Source organism: Takifugu flavidus, chromosome 18, assembly GCF_003711565.1.
Source record: "Takifugu flavidus isolate HTHZ2018 chromosome 18, ASM371156v2, whole genome shotgun sequence".
NCBI lineage: Eukaryota > Metazoa > Chordata > Actinopteri > Tetraodontiformes > Tetraodontidae > Takifugu > Takifugu flavidus.
The window spans coordinates 9537951-9558156 of record NC_079537.1 but is presented as its reverse complement, the minus strand read 5'-3'; the positions used below and the strand labels follow the sequence as shown (position 1 = coordinate 9558156).

Here is a 20206-nt window from a genome sequence, read left to right as displayed (position 1 = left end):
TCGTATAAAATATTCCCACACTTTACATGGCAGCACCTTTCCCCTCCAAACACACATGATAATTAATGCTCCTCCGCCTATTTAAAGCATCCGTGCACGTTTCCTTTCCGTCTGCACGTCCTCGCACGCTCGCGGCTGAGTGAGAAAACGCCTGACGTGTTCCCCAGGCTCCTCTGCATGTGTAGGTAATATACGGCTGTAGGCGTACACGTCAACAACAACAGAACGGATGTGGGATCGTAGCGGCCATGTGTTCATGTCCCAGTCAGACCTTCTGACACGGTGGGATGTGTGTCCACACCTGCAGCACCAGGAAGAGTTGCTGGTTCCAATCCCCCAGACCACCTCAATTCACTGGTTTAAATGGCTGTTGTTAAATGCTAACACACTATAGTTGGTTTGCCGGGAGGAAACGTGCTGTTTATTACACCCAGTCACTGAGACCCGCACGGGAAGCCTTTGGTGGTGTTCTTAGTGACACCGCAGGACCCTTGGAGGTCCGTTCAGACGGGGTCCAATTAAGGCGGATGATGAGCTCATTAGCAAGAACAAAGCAAAAGAAGATGATCTGGTGGGTGACTGACAGCTCAACCTGCACCTCCGCAGCACACCGGAAGGGTTTTTTTCCTCTGACATCCCTCAGCAACAGTCAAATGATGCCTTCATGTGCGTGTGTAAACCTCTGCAAAGAGTTAATCGTTTGAGGAGAAACTGTGTGGGGGGAAACCGGTAACCAATTTTAAGATAATTTATGATATTTTATGCTACTGGATAGCATATTTTATTATTAATTTCCAATAGTAGAGAAGGGTCGGGCTCTCTGTTTCTGCTCTATCTTTGATAACATATTTTAACCTGTTGATTTTGCGAGCACCACAGGTATAAATTTTCTGCGTTATAAACTCATAGACGCGGTTTCATAAAGTTAGTAGCGTATTTAACAGACATTTTCTTTCTAATATTTTCTTCTAATATCGTCCCCTTCCACCCTCGCCAACACGACAACAATCATCTCAGCCTAACGCGTCACCGTATCGCTCATCGAATCACAGGTGCGATGTTTCCGACAGTATGAGAGGTCAGTGAAGTATCGCGGCTGCTTCCTTTGGCCATATTTGGGCGAGCATCAGTGGAGGGTGCGTTCAGGAAAACGCTTCGAAGGACCAAAAAATGAGCTTTAGTCCGTCGTGTGAGGGCAGACAAATATCCAAACGTCACAGCCGCCGAAGTTGATTTGATCCAGTTTGGAGAGCGGAGCGGCGTCCTGGCGCAGAGCGCAGAGCTTTGGTTTGCAGGAGGTCTGACACACGCAGCTGCAAAAACATCTCACACGGGAAAACTGTCTGGACACACAGGTAACATGTTTTCATCATTTGATGCACTAAAAATCCACGTTGTCGTCCGAAGGAAGGTGAAAATGTTGCTCAATTTGATGAATGATGCGCTCGTCATTAAGGAAGACGCTTGATTGACACCTGTTGATTCCTGTTTTGGTAAATAATTCCAAATAAGACTGTTTTTTGCGGTGAGAAAGTGCTTTCAAGACTCAGTTAGAGGCGTTAATCTGCATGTGCTGGTTGTGATTGATTAATTAGGTGTATTTCTAGTTTAATGAGGAGAGGTTTTATCCCCCCCAAAATCATTTGAATGCTAAAAAGTCCTCTTACAGGTCAGAAAAAGTCACACAGTTTATATCAAAATCAATATCTTGGTCAATCAATAACTTGTATTTTTTTTTATTTAAAAAAAAATCAATTTTGTAACAATTTTCCCACACGTAGAACAAAAATAAATCCTCACACAGCTGCAAATAAAGCACAAATTCACCAGTCCTTCATGTTTTTCTGCACTTTTTGGAGGGATTCATGGCGTCTTGCTGTTGGAGGTGCTTCACACCAGTCTGCAGGTTATACAAAGAGGAAAATTTCTCCATCTCGGCGGGATTTTAACCCCCTCAGCTGCACGCTGAGCCCACCTCGCACTGTGCACAGATCAATCTTTGGAGACGCTGGCGGAGTGAGCGCTCTCTCCTCCTCCTCCTCCCTATCGCTTCTCTCTCATAATTTGCATTTATTTTCTACATTATTAGAGATTAAATGTGTAACAGATCACTATTTCTTATCTGCACGAAAGTGCGTTCAGGTTTTCCCCTCTTAAGAACATCCCATAACTGCACTTTATTCATTAAGAGTCCATTAGCCTGCGCGTGTTGCTCTAAACGCCACCTCTATAAATGCAATAAACAACAGAGTATCTGTCCCCTCTGTCACTAATGAGGCAGCGCATGTTTTGCACCTCAACTCTGGAGGTGGCGTCAGTCCCTCTGCTCAAAGGCACAGTGGCAGCGACGCCGACCAGCAATTCCTGGGAATGTTCCCCCGTCAGTCCCCTGTCGTGTTCCCTGAGGAGACTTTCAGCTTCAGGGAACGGGGCGCTGGAGACGCTTGAGTGTGGATGATAGGGTGTCTACAGGTGCGCACGTCGCACTTCGGCCTGTCTACGCGCGCTGGTGATCTGACTCTGGGATCTGGAGTGATCAGATTAGGCAGCACGAAGGTCCGAACGCGTCACGACAGGCCCGATTCAATTATCCGAGCTGTCAGCGTCGGAGGAGGCGCGTGAGTCCTCCTCTCCGTTCAGGAGGAACAAACGCAATTAAAGGCATTCTCCTAATTGTGTTGACTGTAACTGTGTTGACTAACACCCCCCCCCCCCCCCCCCAACACACACGCACACACCCCCTCCTCTTCCCCCAGCAGACGGTAATGACACTGAAAGGCGTGCAGCTCCCAGGCCTAATTTGAGCCGTCTGTTTGAAGCGGCATATTGAAAATCTTGGCACTTCATGGTTGTGTGGCTGTTCCCACCTCGACGAGAACGCGATGAGGTGCGCGACTCAACGAGTCACTGGCGTTATCATCGCGTTCGGTTGCATCTCCGTCGCTATATTCCCCCTCCGCGGCGTGGCCGGTTCCGGCCCGTTTTTACCATCAAGGGCTTTTTCCCCACCGTCTTTGTAGAATTTCATTTACCTGTATTTATCAGCTCCTTTTCCCTCTGCTGTTACCATAGAGACGCTCCATCCCTATCAGCACGGCGCCTTTGGCTGCCGGGCTCATTGGCTCTCTCAGGAGAGAGACATTGGTGAGTAAGTGCCTCCCTGGCACGACTGCGGAGCCGGTGTAGCAGGAAGCCTTTTACTTGGCTCCGACGGTGTTTCCTTGGCAGCCCGGCAGCTCTCCGCCGTCGCCGACACTCGTTTGTGTCACCGCGGTTTGACGCCCGGGAGAGCTCCAGGCGCGGAATTGAAAAGAGCTCACCTGGGAGACGGCGCCCCTGGTACCTGTCAACCGTTGGGACCTTTTCTCCGTGACACGTTTTACCACAACCGAGAACAGTCAATAAAGCTGTGATAACTGAGGAAACATCCCCCCCCCCCCCCTGGTGGCTGGCTGCGGTACAGGTTATAACGCTGACACGAGGACGTCTTCCTCCGTCCTGAGACGGTGACACAATCACGACGACGTGTGTGGTTGAAAAAATGAAGTGTGAGTTAATTAGAAAACCTCTGATAAAGAGTAACAAAAGGTAACGAGCCGCTACAGTGAGATAGCGTGAGCACGGCTCTAAGTAGTGTTGATGGGTAATTACCAGTGAATGGCGTTGCTATGCAACACTGGAGCTGGGAGACCGAACCTGGAGCCGAACCTCGTGCCTCACCGACCAAACACATCAAACAACCTTCTCTGCCGACCCTCGTCCATGACGGTACCCAGGGGTGGAGAGTGAGAGGTCAAAGGTCACTCAAGCCTCTGGCTTCATGGCGTGAAATTGGTCTGGACCAGCCTCAAATCTGGGCGTTAACAACAGAATTGCATAAATAATGTTAAAAGTCCACATTTCACATGAGCACATCAATCATCATCATCCTGGGAAATGTCAAAGAAAGATCAAAGCACAGGCGTTGTATCCTCACTATTCAGGCTGATGTCTCTGATGCCCCGCCCCCTTTAGGCAACGCCAACTGCCTCACGCCCCCACGACCCCACAGTGACCGGTCAAGTTTTCCTCTTGCGTTTGCACCCTTTTGCACCCAGCCGCAGCTGCCGTTGGCGAGCGCGTGGTGCCATTTTGGATAATCACGATGTGGTGGTGTGTGTGTGTGGTGTGTGTGTGTGTGTGGGGGGGGGGTGAGGACGCTAACGGCGTCTCGACCTGGCAGCTTTATCTAACTGACAGACGCTCGACACACTCAAGTCTGAAGTGCGGCTGCTTCACGCGGATAACAGGTGCCGACCTGCTGGATCAATAACCCGTTCAGAGCTAATGTAGCGTGAAGCCCACGGCGTGCGCTCTGGACGCTCGCCTCCCTCGCAGGCGAACCCGTTTCAGTCCTTCCAACAATCGCACCAGGGTCGATTCTCCAGGAATCCAACGTTGCTGCGAAACGGGCGGCATCAGCTAAAACTCAGCATCCACGGGCGCACTGAGATAATTGTGCGCCATTATGGTTGGGTAATAACGGCCGCTATTGTGCCTTTGTGCCAGCGGGGGAATTAGAACGAGCTTCCAGCCCACGTCTCGCCACTCTCTCCACGCAGCGGCGCCGTGTCGACGTCGGCTGTCAGCTGGAGAAAAGAGCGTCTGACTGTCGGATGATGTATGACTGTCCTCCGAAACAACTTCTCCGTCAATCAAAGCCCCCCTCTTGTGCACTTGTCAGTCCGGTTTTTCCTTTTTTCCCCCGTTTGAGGGCTCTCGCGCCGTTTGTCAGCAGAAGGTCAACAGATGGATCTCAAGGATCCAGGTGGTTCAGGAACCAGCATCCAACCATCAGGTGTTGATTAATCCGACAAGAGTGACAGGCATCATGTAAAATAAGGATGAATCAAAGCCTTAACTCATTTATTAGTCTAAAATATTCCCGTTTACTTTTAAAAATTGTCCAGTAATGCTCCAGTGTCTGAGTTATGGCGCCATCCGATGGCTGGAATCGAGATTGCAAGAACTAGCATCTAAGCACTGGCATTTTTAAGAATAATACAAATGAGCACATGATGAGATCCTGTTTTTTCCTGATATTCATCCAGTTATCGTGACATTTTCCCACTTTCCCTGTTGCCTGAATCGAAAGGTGAACTGGAGCGATCCGCTCTCGGGAGCATCAACGGCCACGCTGGTGCCAAATGTTAATGTCATACCTAAAGCACGCCGCGGCTAATAAGCGGGTTCTGTTCCTCCGAGGGATTTTGACCGGTTTAATATCGAAGAGTATTTATGGAAAGTCAACCTTCTGTCGAGATTAAATGGATCCGATCCTCCTGCAGCGCAGAATCACGATGAAGATGAGGAATTTGCAGCCAGTTTTTAGGGGTTTTTGAAGGAGCAAACAATTACTCAGCATTACTCGGGTGTCTTTTACTAAAACCGACTTCTGTAATAAATTGTAACAGTGCAACGATTTTCTTGCTGGTTCTGCTGCTAAATGGTCGGCACGAACATTTAAAATGACGTTTTTTCCTTGTGCAGGTGTGACCTGCTGGATCTCTTCAGACTGCAGTTTTCCTTCTGGCTGTAACCCAGGTCTCTAATTAAGAGCCCATTTTTAGCACGTTGGGGAGGGTTTCTGAGAACAACAGCCGAGGTTCGGTTCTGTAGGGTCGCCTCATTTGCATAACGTGGTCCGGAACTCAGAAGATGATTGACTCCGCGGTGAATAAACCCCACGGTGAAAGATGAGTTTCGCACCCTGCGGCACGCTCGTTAAAAATAGAATACAGAGAAAGAAGATAATTATGTTAAAGGCGCGGGGGTGGAGTGTGTGTGTGTGTGTGTGTGTGTGTGTGTGGTGTGTGTGTGTGTGTGTGTGTGTGTTGGTGGGCTGATTAAATTAAGGGTAGTATTAATAGAAGGAGCCCTCCCACAGGTGAGATCTTTTGGAGGGATCATGACCACGTTGCTGGATCTGAAGAGCAGCGTGCTGAGGCAGGTGCAGAGGAGTCAGTCCCTGAGGAGCCGCCGGGATCCGCCGTCGACCCCCAGCAGCCCCCTCAGGCCCCGCCCGGACCCTTTACCCCACAGGTGAGCCCGCTTCTCTTTTGTCTCACGTCCGTCTCACCTCTGGTTTCCATCGGGTTGTCAATTCTTGCGTGTTTCCTTTCGTCCGCGCTCGCTGAGCCGCTACGCTAACGCAGCCTGTCCCCAGAGGAAGTTGTTTCGTAACCTGAAAATTACGTAAGTAGAGACGCGTTTTCCATGTAAATGCCCTAATCCGTTCCAAACCCCCAAAAATTCAGACATAACTTTTTTTATAAATCATAAAAATGCATCAAAACATGTAACAAATACATGTTACAATTAGATTATCACACAATAAATGTCTCCAGGAACAAAATGAACTTTATTACAGGCTAATCTTACATTAGCCGTCATTACTAGCAACGAACGTTAACACTTGTGGTAACACCGCCATCTAATGGACAAACATACGAACACCCACAATAAATCCCGAAGATACACACAAACTTGTACATATTGACGTCCCTCCTAGCCAATGGGATGACAGGAAGATGCGATAGCCAATGGCAGAGCAGCTACAAGCATGTTTGCGTTCGCTAAACTCCGCGAGCTGCGAGTAGCAGTGGTAGCGTATTTTTGCCTTTCGTATCCTGAAATTTCTTTCGTAACAAGAGGAAATATTTTCCCGTTGAGAAGTTTCGTAACCTGAAAATTTCGCATGTAGAGACGTTCGTAAGTAGAGGTCCCACTGTATTTCCCCGTCAGCAGCACCGGTGTTACTGGAGCCACGAGCGCTGTGCCTCTGATCAGGTTGAAGGGGTCCCTGTTTCTGGCTCCGGCTGATTAAACCCCCCCCCCCCCCCAACAGTTATTATTTTTGTTTGTGTCTTTTTTGGCTTTGTTTGGAAGCCAAAAGTAGTGTCAGCCCCGCGTTTCCATAGCAACCCACCGCAGGCTGCTGTCACTATGTGAACTTATACATGGAATGACGCCTGTGCCTATTTTTAGCCGCGAAGATAACCTCGGATGCTGAACGCTGATACGTTTTGGCTGTGGAAGAGCTTCAGGGATCCGCACAGATGCTCTCGCTTTGCATTTCTGACGATGGTGACGCAACATCTGCCCCCCTTTGATGGACGCAGGCGCATTTTAGCCGCCTGTCTCGGCTTCGTCTCGGTCTCCAGGGTACTGGTGGTGCTGGTCATTAGAGGCAGAGCGCTGATCTCTGGTCCCCGCTCAGGCTGCCGCTGCCCTCCTGCACCCGTGCTTTAATTTGGAATTTGCTAATGAAGCCCGGAGGATCCAGGCTGCTCCGTCTGCGGCTGTTGACCCGGCGCCACAGTCGGCAGTCAGCTGAGCTCTCGGAGGCTCAGCCTGGAGATGAGTTCAGATTCAGCCGCCGTGTCTCGTTAATGTGGACCGTCCTCTTTAGATTTAGGTAATTCTTCTTCCATCTCATTAAACAGTTTTATTATATGAGGAATAATAAAGTCAAAACGATTAAACCGAGACTTAGTTTAAATACCGTCCCTCTTCTCTCTGAGCTTTCAGAACTTATTGGCGGTCCGGGCCTCCGGCGCTGGAGGACCGGACCAGGGGGTCCAGGGACAGAGACTGATGAGATATTAATTGATAAATGCTTGGGTCCAACAACGGATCCTTGGGGAACCCCAGAAAAGAATACTTGTGTTCACTCGTGTAAATTCCACAATCAATCATTGTCAAATCAATTAAAGCTCCATAATTGTATGAATTCTACTTGGTATAGATAAAGGTGTCTCAAAAATGTTCTAATGCTACAAATCTTTTCTCAGGAGGGGCTAAAATGTGGGGTTTTGTTTTCAACCATAGTTCTTAAGTCTTTTCATGAGTTTAAATGAGCAGATCTGAAGACGCTCGTGTAGTTGTTTACGTTTCCTTTCTGTCGTCACTCTTTCCACAATTGAAACATAATTGTACGACTCCTGGAAATAAGTTAGAATGAATTGAAAAGGACTTGTTTCCTAGCAACATGAAATCACTTTGTTATTCTGGTCGTGTGTGCGTGCACGCGCGTGTGTGTTTGGGGGCAAAAGATAACATCTATTTGTGCTGATTTCCACTTGAATCGGCTAAATTTCCAACGTATTTCCGCTCGTTGTCTTTGAAAAAATCGGTTCTCTCTGGAACTATAGTCCAGCCAACAGGTGATCCGAGGGATCCCAAGAACATCCTGGACGAGGACGTTCCATCCAACACTGTCACCACTCAGCTCGTCTGGAGATGTTTGTCTGTTTAAAGCTCCTTAATGGAAATCAAGAAAGCCCCCCCCCCCCCCATTTGTGACCTGGTCACAAACATTCTGCTGCTGTCAACCCGGTCTTTGTTAACCAGACCTGACCAACCCTCCCAGCATGGCTGCCATTACTGCTCATCGATACCTCAGGGGTTTGCCATCCGCTCCCCCACCATAGTGGGTGTCAGTGGGTGTTTGCGGCCTGCCCCCCCCCCCACTGGGATGCAGTGACACTAATAAAGGAGCGTGACGGGGCTCCGGCACGGATGGCTCCTCTGTATAATGTGACGGGTGGGAGTCAGGATGGTTCTGCTGGAGGGGGCAACACAGCCTCGGTGAGTTGGGGTGGGGGTGGGGGGATCCCCAAGGTGTCGAGCCAGCTCCTCCTTTCCCGATTTTGCCAGGATCACCATGACAACTGGGAACAGCGGGTATCCGGGGACGCACTCACACCTGGAGAAGCAGAAAACATCATTAGCATCTTTGCACCGATCATGTTGGCAGAATTCGGCGTTTCTCTCCGAGCAAGGGGTGGGGGGGGGGGGGGTGTTGTGGAGACACGGCGGCTCCGAAATAAACACGCAACGCCGGCGTCTCCGTCTGTTTCATCTCTGTTTCCTCGCCTTGGCAGGATTTCCGAGGAGAGCGCCGAGTTCTTCGAGCGTGTGAACGGCGTCCTCCAGAAGCAGCAGAACATGCTGCAGGCTGCCCAGGCTGAGGTAACCTCCAACCGCGCCGCCACGTGTCCGTCTGTCACCTGTTTCAAGCTCCGGCCTCGACGCCATCCGCCTCTCAGAGGGGGGGAGGTTGTTAAGCTGGAGTTTCTCACTTTTTTTTGGTGGGTTTTGTTTTTGTCCCCTCGCAGTGTCAGAGAGGGGACGCCGACGTGCCGCCGCCCGCCGAGCACGTGGACCAGCCTTTCATAATGGACAAAATCAGCAGGACGGAGGTGCGCCTGCCCCCCCCCCCCCTTCCCAGTCTAGATCCTTAAAAGTCCCAATAAACAGTTTTCCCATCTTACCCCCCCCCCCCCCCCCCCACCCCCACCGCCTGGTGTGTGGCGGTGCAGACATGATTAAGACGGAGCGGCGAGGTTTTATTTCTGGTGTTTTTAATTAAGCTCTGCGTTTCCGTGCAGCTGGACCTGCTGTACGAGGAGGCCGTGTACACGGTGGTGCAGCGCGTGGGCGTGCCGTCGGCCGAGCACGTGAAGAGCGACGAGGAGCTGTTTGCCTACCTGCTCAAGGTGCTGCCTGCCTCTCTGCCTGCCTGTCTGTCTGTCTGTCTGTCTGTCTGCCTGTCTGTCTGTCTGCCTGTCTGTCTGTCTGTCTGTCTGTCTGTCTGTCTGTCTGCTGATGCTCATGTCTGCCTGCTGGCCTCTCCTACAGGTGTTTGACATGGGGGAAGAGGAGCATGAAATCATCCTGCAGAAGGTTCAAGAAGCGAAGGTGGGGCCTCTCGCTGATTCCCCCCCCCCCCAGAATGTCTCTCAGATCGGATGTGGTCGTTGGAGATGGGAGCTGGGTGGATTAATATTGATTAACATTACACACATGTTCTCTAAACATCGTGTGGAAATCGTTTACTGTCATTTTATGTCACTTTGAATGAGGAACGAGGTGGCGACGGCGTTGCTTCAGGCCTTCAGTGGTGTGTGGCTATTTGAGAATGTCGCTTTACCTTTTCGCAGCACGCCAGTTTCTCTTTGAGAGTTTCGGTCGTGAAAGCGAAGAATCTGATGGCCAAGGACGCCAACGGTGAGAAAATGTATATTTGAGGTTTCAAATGACGGGTCACATGATGTAAACAGCTCTGAGCGTGCGATAACCTTCTCCTAATGTCGCCCCTGTGGCCCGACAGGGTACAGCGACCCCTACTGCATGCTGGGAATCCTGATGGGCCAGAGCCCCCGAGAAATGGAGGAGAAAAAGGAGCGAAAGTTCAGCTTCAGGAAGAGAAAAGAGAAGCTGGAGAAACGTTCCAGCACCAAGGAGGTGTTACCTGCCAGGTCCATCCAGGTGACGGAGGTCAAACCCGAGACCCTGAACCCAGTGTGGGACGAGCACTTTTTGTTGTGAGTGCAGAAGACGTGCTGGTTCCAGATGACTGTTGGGGGCAGGGGACACTTCTGCTGATTTTCCTGCTCTTTTTTTCCCTGCAGTGAGATAGATGATGTCAACAATGACCTCTTACATCTGGATATTTGGTAAGATGAGCACGAACGGCTACATGCTAACGCCTTAAATTAGAGTTCAGTCTGCCTCAAGCTCCAGAAAAGCTCTCCTCGGTTTGTTCTGGAGCCTCGACGTCCTTTTCCAGTTTCTAAAATGCTAACGCGTGTTTTTCAACATCTGCTGGTGTCAGGGACCACGATGACGACGTGTCCGTGGCCGAGGCCTGCAAGAAGCTCAACGAAGTCAGTGGACTTCGAGGGATGGGGAGGTAGAGAAACAGAAGTCTGAACTCTTCATTTCCATCCATTTTGACCGGTAAAGGTTTAATCTATGATGCTTTTGCTGCGCTTTTGCTTCTCATGGTCAGGTACTTTAAGCAGATAGCTAAGTCAGTGCGCGCTAACGGGTCGGCGTCATCGGGCTCTGAGGAGAACGCCGATGACTTCCTCGGCTGCATCAACATCCCCTTGAATGTGAGTGTAACTAAATAGCCAAAACCACAGATCCTGTGGGCATCCGTGCGGCCAAACGTGTGTTTTTTGGGGGGTTTTTGGCGCAGGAAATGCCAGTCGTCGGCTACGACACCTGGTTTAAGCTGGAGCCTCGGTCGAGCACGTCGAAGGTCCAGGGCGAGTGTCACCTGATACTGAAGCTCTTCACCAATCAGGTGTGTGAGCGGCGCCGCGGCACGCCGGCCGTCGGAGAACAACGTGCTAACGCTGTTTCCTGCCCCCCCCCAGAGAGACACGACTCTGTCGAAGAAAGACTCCAACGTCTCCATTCATCGAAAACTGCTGACTCAGATTCTGGAGTACGAACACAGTCAGGTCAAAGTGAGTTTGTCCGGTTTAGTTAGTTTAGTTTAACTCGTCAACAAGTTGACCTGGAACAAACTGATCGAACTGCAACGTCCAACGTGACCTCCGGGGTGCAAACGGATTAGCCTGCTATTTTTTTTTAATTGGAACTGACGGAGGTCTCCGGGTCTTTGCTTGAGAATCTCCCGTCACTTTCTGTGTGATCGCAGAGGGAACCGTACAACTGGAACGGGCAGGTGTGCCCGGCGGCCTGGACCGTGCTGACTCACCACGCTGTGCAAACGGATCTCCCGTCCCTCCAGCAGGCCATTATGTGAGTGTTAATTAGCCAATGGCATCGATCGGATCAAGCGGGGACGCTTCCGCGTCGGGCATCGTTTGTTTTTTGTTTGTGTCTGCAGTCGCTGGCAGTGCTACAGCAGCCACCACCGGACCCAGAGGGTGTGCTACTCCCTGCTGCTGCGCCTCCTGAGAAGCATTGATGCGGAGTGGGACCCCGGCATGGTGAGGGGGGACCTGGTAGGTCGCTCGCCGTCGTCTTCTCTCAGGCCGGAAATGAGTCGGAAAAGCAAAAAGCTCCATCCTGTCACGAGCTCCTTGCTGACACCCACCAAGGTTTTTGGTTGAGCCAAAAATGTCTCCCGGGGAGCTTTGACCGAGGGCCCTTCCTGTGTCCAGGAGAGGCAGCTGTCGGACAGCTTCAGGCTGTACACGGAGCACTGCCTGTGCCTGATGAAGAACATGCGGCAGGTTTTCCCGTGCGCCAGCGCCGCCGCCATTACACGCTTCGAGCTCATGCTGAGGTAAAGCCCTCCCCCCCGGATGTGTTTCTTTTTTCCAGCTATATTTGCTGGTTAGATTTAAAGAGATTTGATCCAATGACTGCTTCTTTCTGCCTCTGCTTCCCAGGGGCATCGGCTACATGCAAAACATGCGGGCATTTAAGTCCGTGTGTCCTCTTCGAAACGAGCTGCACCTGGACATCACCACCGCTGTCAAGGTAACGGCGAAACAGCGTACTTCTGAGTTCTTGCGCAATTCTAACCCTAACCTGCAGTGTGGGACTTCTGTCGCCCCCCAGTGGCGGCAAGAGTCATTACTAAAGAGACTGGAGATTCATATAGCCACGATTTATATGGATTGTTTCCCTGACGTTGTAAATTAGAATTAAAACTGCCATTTGTGGCTGCGTAGTTGACAGGAGGGAGGCTAAAGAAGGTTCCGTTCTTCGTGTCTTTGTTTTCAAGCCAGCTTTTGTGATCATTTCTGCAGAAAGGGAGCTCAGAATGGTACGAGGGCTTAATTGCACGGTACAAGCCGGAGGACGGGGTAAGTATACGCTCGCTTACGTCTCTGTGAATGAAGGCGGCGATGCCTTTAAGCGGACGCCCTGCGTGTCGCTCCTGCCAGAGTCTGGAGGAGCAGCTGAAGAAGCTGGTTCACATCGTGGACTACGTCTGCGCCGACGTGCAGCGAGCCCAGAACTTCTACAACAAACTGTTCTACAGGTGAATGTCTGTGCCGAGGGGACGTTCTGCCGCGCGTTAGCTGTCAGCGGACTCATGCTAGGCTACCTGTGTTTGTTGTTGCCGCAGCACGGTGAAAGTGGACTTCTTCAGCATATCCTACAGGCAGCTGGAGAAACAGGTAACGTCACTGACGAGGGACAGCCGAGGCCTCTGTGTTTTCGGCTTTGACGTGCGCCTTTCCCGCTTCAGGTGGCCGATGACGTGAACGTGGCCATGGAGCGAGTCTGCGGGACTCTGGAGCAGGAGAGCTCCCGACTGACTCAGACCATGGGAGAGACCATCTTTGAGCTCTTCATCTCTCTGAAAATCCTGAAAGGCTTCCGAGAGTTCCTCCCTCTCAAGTTGGTTCTCAGTTAGACCGAAGTGACATTTCGTACAGCCGCCTGATTGTTTGTTTGAAATGTCAGGAAAGGGGGGCGAGCTTTCAGCCTTTTTCCTCGGCTCTGCCTTTATGGAAAAGAGACGTTTTTCCTCTCTCCTCCCTGACAGGGACGCCAAGATGTTGGCCCTGACAGGCTTCCATAACTGGTTCAAGTCTCCCATCCACAAGTGGCTGCAGATCGTTCACGACAGATCCTGCGACCGAATCTCTAAAGCTGTGGAAATGGATAAGGTGATATTGATCACCCCCCCACCCCATATTGGTTGTGTACTGTGCAAATAAAAAGGATATTGGGGGGGGGGGGGGGGGGGTAAGTAAGGGACAGAAAATCGATAGCTGTTGTCTCTGTGGACGTGTTTCCAGCGCAGTTGGAGCCCGTTGGGCAGGAGAAGCACAGCTCCTCGGCGGTGGAAGTCATCGCCTGCTTCGGCCAGGTACGCAAGATCTGGCTCCAGCTGGCCTGGCCAGACTCTGCGGGGGCCTTCATCTTCATCACCCGCTTGACAGACGTAAGCGACACGGCCAGCGTGCGCACGTTCGCCGCGGGCCGGGATTGGATCTCATCTGTATCTGTGGCGCTCACAGAATTTCTGCAGCGAGGCCGTCTGCTACTCGGAGATGATGACGCGGAAGATTGAGAGGAACCAGCTGGGCCGAGACTACAAGAGCTTCATGGTGCAGGTGAAACCTCGAGCAAGGTGGCGGTGGGGGGGGGGCGGGTCAAACGATGACGTGGGTAGTAAATGTCACCAAGCGTTCTCCCTGGCAACACAAAGAGCTCAGCGACGTTTGTACTCGGGGGTGGGGGGGGGGGGCCCTCAGCTGTCAGTCATTCACGGTCGCCCCCCCCCATCCCTCCGCTTCTCTGTAGCCCTGCTTCTTTTCCTTCTCTGTGTCTCCACCTCCACCCTCTGTCTCTCCTCTTCTTCTCCTCCTTGCTTTCTGCTAGCTCTGCATCGCCTTGAACAGCATGGAGCATGTGCGGGTTTTCCTGGCTCACCTGCCCCGCGACCTGGACTGGCAGGGCGTGGAGCGGGCCATGGAGGAGTCCTGCGGTCTGGAGGGGAAGGAGCAGGTCTACAAAGCTCTCAACGGGCAGCTGTACAACATGGACCTGGACCTGCAGAGGGAAGCCAAGCACCTCATCGCGATGCTGACTGAGAAGGTCTCCGGCAGGACGGTTACAGCGACCTCGACCCCACCCGGGTCTCTCTTCTTAGCATAAACGCGACGTGTCTTTGCAGATGCTGCCTGAGCTGCGGAGGTACATCCAGCACATCAGCCTGTCTCCAGACTCCATCAACAACGATGAAGTAGGTTCCTGGTCTTTTTTTGTTGTTTTTCAAACGCCGGTGCTGCAGCCCCGGAGCTCAGGTTGAATGTAACGTTCTTGTAGGCCGTCTCGCCTCTCATGAAGTACCTGCAGGACACCATGGTCATCCTCACTGAGAACCTGATGAAAGAGAACCTGACGAGGTGAGTGTACGTCCCTCCCCACTGCCTGGGCCAGAAAGATTGAGATAAAGGTGCCTGTGCAGCCGCTGAAACAGCAAATCTGACGTTTCCAAATTAAAATGGATTTAAGTTTTGGAATTCTACAACTAGGACACAACACAATACCAGATGAAGCGCTGTTGCGTATTTAGCGTATGAGGCACTTCTCCCAAAATACAGTTCTTCAACAACTCTTTTTTTTACATTTAAAATAGTCCTCTCTGATTTTGCTCCTAGAAATAAAACGGTTAGTCATCAGCATACGGTGTGAACACGCTTTAATTATTCCTCCTCACTGCCACATTTGACAAGTAAAACTCAAACGAACGTCTTTACAGATCCGCAGGTGTGGATGTAATTACCCGCCACAGTGTTTGGCTAAAACTTGCTTCAGCATGGAGGTGGTTTCAGGACAGGATGGGATGTACGGGAGGACATGATGATGTTGTGTGCACTAGGGTCCTGCAGAGCATGTGGGAGCTGCTCCTGCGGATGATCCTGGACGCGCTGACAGAAAACAGGGGGGTTCAGGTGGAGTTCTACAACCGCTTCCAGTACACGGTGGAGGTCCGTTAATCTACTCGGCCCGCTCGACTGAGCCGCGCTCGTCCTGTTTCAAAGTAGGCTTTCTCCTTATTTCCTCCCTAGACGCTCTTGCAGTTCTTCCATGCCAAGGGGGAGGGTCTTTCCTTGGAAGACATGAAGAGTGGCGACTACAAGGTGAGACTATGGTTGCCCCCCCTGCAGCCTCGTCCGTCTGGTCTCCGAACGTCTTCTCTGACTCTTTGTTGTTTCAGGTGTTGGATGAGGAGCTCAGGCTCAATAAATGTTCCTCCTTTGAGCTGATCGAGCAGTACTATCTGGAGAAGATCTCCCACCAGGTGCGCAACCAGGCTGACAATTTAATTTAGCCTCAAAGAGGAAGTGTATTGATTTCACCTCTGGCTGAAATCCCGCCTCTCAAAACAGCCGGGCGGCCGGTCTAATCAGTATCGAGCTGAAAATACCTGTGAATGTGTTTCAGAAAACACTCAAACACACCCGATACGGTCGGATCAGTGTGAAGTGCTACTACGATGCTCCAGAGCAGAGGCTGACGGTGGAGATCCTGCACGCCGCCGACATCATGGCGCTGGATGCTAACGGTAAACCCGCACCTTCCTCCGGTTCTTGAGGTTTCTGGAACTCCCGTCTTTCCTGTGCAGGGCTGAGTGACCCGTTTGTCATCGTGGAGCTCTGTCCTCACCACCTCTTCCCCATGGCCAAGAGTCAGCGCACGCAGGTCAAGCTGAAGACGCTGCACCCGGTCTTCGACGAGCTCTTTTACTTGTGAGTCCCGCCTCCACCTGTTGGCGTCCTGCCCTCGTGCGCCCTCTGATCAATGCCCCCGTGTCCTCCAGCCACGTCAGTCCTGAGCAGTACAGACACCGCTTCGCCTGTTTGACCTTCACCGTCATGGACTACGACTGGCTCTCCACCAACGACTTCGCCGGTGAAGCCGTGGCTCCTCTCAGTGACTTCTGCTGGCCGGGAAGACCCAACGCCTCTCCGGCCGGCAAGAGCGTCCAGCCCGCCATCCTGCATTTGTCTCGCAGCAAACCCAGCGGTGCGTACGTGCAGCTCAAGGCTCTGCCTATTTTTTCTTAATACAAACATAATATCGGCTTCCTGAAAGAGCGGCGGCGGCGGGCCCGGTTTCGCAATTACTTCTCCGCTCGCCCACCGGATGCTTGTGTCAGCGTCTGTTTGCTCTCACCTCCAGAGAAGCCAATCATGAGGATGCTGGACGCCCGCGTCGGCGACAGGGAGGCTCAGGAGTTCGTGCGCAGGCTGAAGGAGATCGAGAAGTCGATGGAGGAGGAGTGAAAGCCGCCGGCGCCGCGCTAGTGTTGGTGTTTTCTGACCACGTCTTGCAACCTGTGCTTTTGTACTGGTACCATGTTTACAATATGCGATTTTATTTTTTTTTTTTTTTCTGGTTTTCCCCAAGGTTACCGTTTGTTCAGTAATTCTACCAAAATGAAAAAAAAAAAAAAAAAAAAGCAGAAGCGAGGCTGGTCGCTGTCTTCTAACTGGGAGAACATCCTGTCACTGTGCAACCCTCTGCTGTCTCACCTACACTGTATTTTAGAGCTGAATGGGATAGTTGATCCTCAATGTGACTAGTCTATATTTTTTGTAAAAGGTAATTGATATCTTTGTTGTATAATCTTTGATATGATAGATTTAATATTTCAGAACTATTTTGTGCAAGTAGCTAAGCCAGTCTACGTCATTCAGTCTATACCTCAGATACTCTTCTTCATCGCAGGGGAGGGTCGCTCACTTTTCCTGCGGCCCGACTGCCGATCAGTTGCATGAAGCGTCGGTCCGTGTTACCAAAGTGGCATTAATCAGCGTGTATCGCACTTTACAGCATCCGAAGCGGTGGCCCGAGCGTTATAAATTTAGCATTTAAAGTGAAAACAATGGACGCGCAGCTCAAGACGCGCTGCATTGTTAACTGCTAACGGCTAATCGGGCAAAAACATGGAAGGAAAAATGCCCAAAGTTTCCTGCCTTCCAAGTGATGTAACTCTAAGTAGAAGGAAACCTGTGAGGCCGTATAATTACATTTAAAGGGTAAAAATGACAGCAAGCAGTCGTTCAATTCAGCAGAAAGGTTTAGACCTCGTGACCTAGCACGCGTAGCCAGCAAACAGGGTCAGTTTTCTAGTCAGGAAAGAATAAGACTACAGCTTGAATAAAGAACTCCAACCTTTCTCTCTTTAGGTAGTCGTGTTGATTGGAGTCAGTGTTATTAGAGCCCAGCGAGGCTCCGCGTAAGAAGCTGATGAAACGGAAACAGGAGGAACGTTTGTGCTAAAGGAAGATCGAACATTCCGATTCCTCAGATATAAAGTTTAACTCCAACCCAGTTCCTGTCCAGGAAACTGTCCGGTACACTCGCCATTGTAGCTTTTAAGGTCGACTTTTTAGAAGATCTGCTCAACCACAGGAGGAATCAGGACCTTAATAGATGTTTAAGTGATGAACCACTCCAGCTTCAGATTAGCGGGGAAACGGGGACGGGCAGTTTTAAAGAAGCGCTGTAGCGACTGTTGAAAGATGTTGACAAAAGAAAGATGTGGGTTCTTTTTCCGATAGTGACGTAGCTTCACCGTAGCCGCTTGTGTCGTGCTTGTGTAGCCTGTGCAACTGTGAGGACGAAGCACTCGAGAAACGAAGGTTTATCCAGAGGAAATGAACATATCGCTGCCTGCAGAGCTCTTAGCTAACAGGGTTGTTCAGACTGCCTTAACGGGGTCCTCCTGACCCGCAGGAGCCACTTTTCTTTCATGGCTTTCAGGTTTTAAAGACACATTTTTGGTTCTCATGAAGAAAAACCGGTGGATTTCGGTGGATAGCTAAATATTTGCTGGCTTTGTTAATGTCATTTTCTCTAACAGAGATGATTGTAATCGTATTTGTGTTTTTGAAACGACGTTTTACTGAGCGACCGACTCATCTACAGAAGCCCAGAAAGGACAAACTTTAGTATTTATTAGTATTACTCAACACTTTAAAACTCTGGACCCGTCAGTTCAGTTTAACCCACCAGTGTTTTACACCAAATGTGGCTCAAACTCTCTCGTCCGTTCAGTCGCGGTCTTATTAACGTCTCCGTGTTTCTTTAAGACGAGATCTCTGGTCAGTATCGGTTGAGTAGATTTAGTCTGGTGTCGTTTCAGCTGAATATAAACTATCCGAGTCGTTGATATCGTCATATCCATTTTTTTAAAGCGTGCACTGACTGAACCAGACCACAAAGTCACGAGCAGAGGAGATCAGACTGTGAATTTTCCCGCCGCAGCGTCAGAGGCACCAGTTTTAACGAAGTATTGTTCCGTTTTGTCGTCTGCTGTCGGGATCCGAAGACGACGGCTGGTGAGACGCATCGTCGGGAGGCGAAGCGCTGTTTTATTATCGTACCAAGTGAATTATTTGTCCTTGAATTGTAAATGCCTGTGTTGCTGTTTACTGGATTACACATTTGGGAGATGTCTATCACCTTGAATAAAGATTGTATTTAACATTTGTGGGGGGGGGAGGAAAATTCAGACCAGCGTGACATGTTTTTCTTTGCCTCGAGTCGAATTCCGAAGCGAAGCGCCGCGGAGAAGCTAAGACCGCATCCAGAATGTGACGGACGGCGTCCTGACATCTGAGGGCCAGAGGAGCAACGTTTGGGTGTCACAAGCAGCTGCTGCCAGACGGGGACCAGACGGGGACGTCTCCTCTGGACGGAGGCCGCCGGTGTCTGCCAACGCCAGTCAATACGGCTTAAATTAGGAGGCGCGACTGAAGGACGTGGTGTTCAGGTGCAGAGCGAGCCCTGTCATTTCACGTGTTGACTGGAGGGTTGCAGACGCCACATCTATCGGAGCCTGACGGCTCTCCGCCGCTTCAGGAGCCTCTGAGCAGCTGCAACTTAATAACATTGAGCAAATACGGATATTTACCCAGGGGGGTGGTTCGTTTTCAACCACTAGGTGTCCTCGTCCTTTTACAGAAGCTTCTGTTTTGCCTGACCGTCCCCATAAACGGGGTAAAGTCCAGAGTGTTATCACTTGCGTATTGTTTCGACACGTGTGACGGGCGTCCATGAGCCGCTCCCGAAGGTCCCGGGGGAGGACAGAGAGGTGGGATTTGACCTTGATGAGCTCCAGGAATGTTGGCAGAGCCTCGGTGTTGTGGCTGCTGCTGAGGGTGGTGGATCCGTTTACCACCTTGTATCTGCCCCCAGACAACGGGAATCCTCCACGCAGATATGTCACGCCGCGGTGGCAGAATTCCCTGAACGGCTTGACCCCTCCACACATGTCGCACCTAAGGGAGAACTGGCGCAGTCTGCTGGCGTGGGCGCACACGTCGGGTCATTTAGGGTCACAGAAAGGGGCGAAATAGATACCCTGGGCGCCGCTCCACAGAAAAATCCACATCCGGAATTTCCACCATACTGAATCCTTTAAAAACAACAAAGATTACTCGCAAGGGATTTTAAACACCTGTTTGCGTGCAGGTGCATCCTGGGAATAATGAGGAACTTGTGGGGAGGGGGAGGGGAGAGAGAGAATAACACTGCCTGCTCCAGAGGAATGCAATCAGGTGGAATGTGACCAGCAGCTCTGCACAGAACCCGTCGCCCGATTGTTCCTTCGCACGGAGCCGGGTCCAACAGGCCTCTCTTCCTGGCTAACCAGCGGGATTTGGCACGCTCTGAGAGGGATTATAACCCTGTAAAACCAGTGAATGCCTGAGGGCTCGCTCCACAATTTATCGCAGTATTCTACGAATAAAACTGGAACGATGGAGGAAGCCGAGGTCGGAGCCGGTCCCGACCTACGCAGTTACAGTTTCGGACAAAGGGGCAGCTGAGAAACTTCCAGTAAACTCCGCTAACGCAGGAAACAGCAGCTCGCCGCTTCGGTCAACAAAACAACACAATGGAGCGTTCATGAACTCGGCCGCCCGGC

The 20206-nt window shown here is 51.0% G+C and overlaps 1 protein-coding gene across 2 annotated transcripts; it reads left to right on the top strand.

Annotated features, from left to right (window-relative positions):
- The first annotated feature begins 1121 nt into the window (after positions 1–1121).
- Positions 1122–18790, top strand: baiap3 (BAI1 associated protein 3). 2 transcript variants are annotated; one of them, XM_057015006.1, is made up of 35 exons: positions 1122–1355; positions 5530–5644; positions 5927–6081; positions 8925–9012; positions 9159–9242; positions 9432–9539; positions 9682–9741; positions 9984–10050; positions 10154–10367; positions 10455–10499; positions 10658–10735; positions 10835–10940; positions 11027–11134; positions 11208–11300; positions 11495–11598; positions 11687–11804; positions 11964–12088; positions 12195–12285; positions 12558–12614; positions 12696–12793; positions 12881–12932; positions 13004–13155; positions 13304–13427; positions 13565–13705; positions 13782–13877; positions 14146–14361; positions 14441–14509; positions 14593–14672; positions 15149–15257; positions 15339–15410; positions 15488–15571; positions 15715–15835; positions 15896–16019; positions 16091–16296; positions 16453–18790. In XM_057015006.1, exons 3-35 carry the CDS (start codon positions 5948–5950, stop codon positions 16554–16556), a joined length of 3528 nt encoding a protein of 1175 aa, XP_056870986.1. In that variant the 5' UTR covers positions 1122–1355; positions 5530–5644; positions 5927–5947; the 3' UTR covers positions 16557–18790. The 2 variants fall into 2 exon arrangements, with proteins under 2 accessions (XP_056870986.1, XP_056870985.1); XM_057015005.1 differs by lacking the exon at positions 5530–5644 and having other exon boundaries at positions 1123–1355.
- The last annotated feature ends 1416 nt before the right edge of the window (positions 18791–20206 follow it).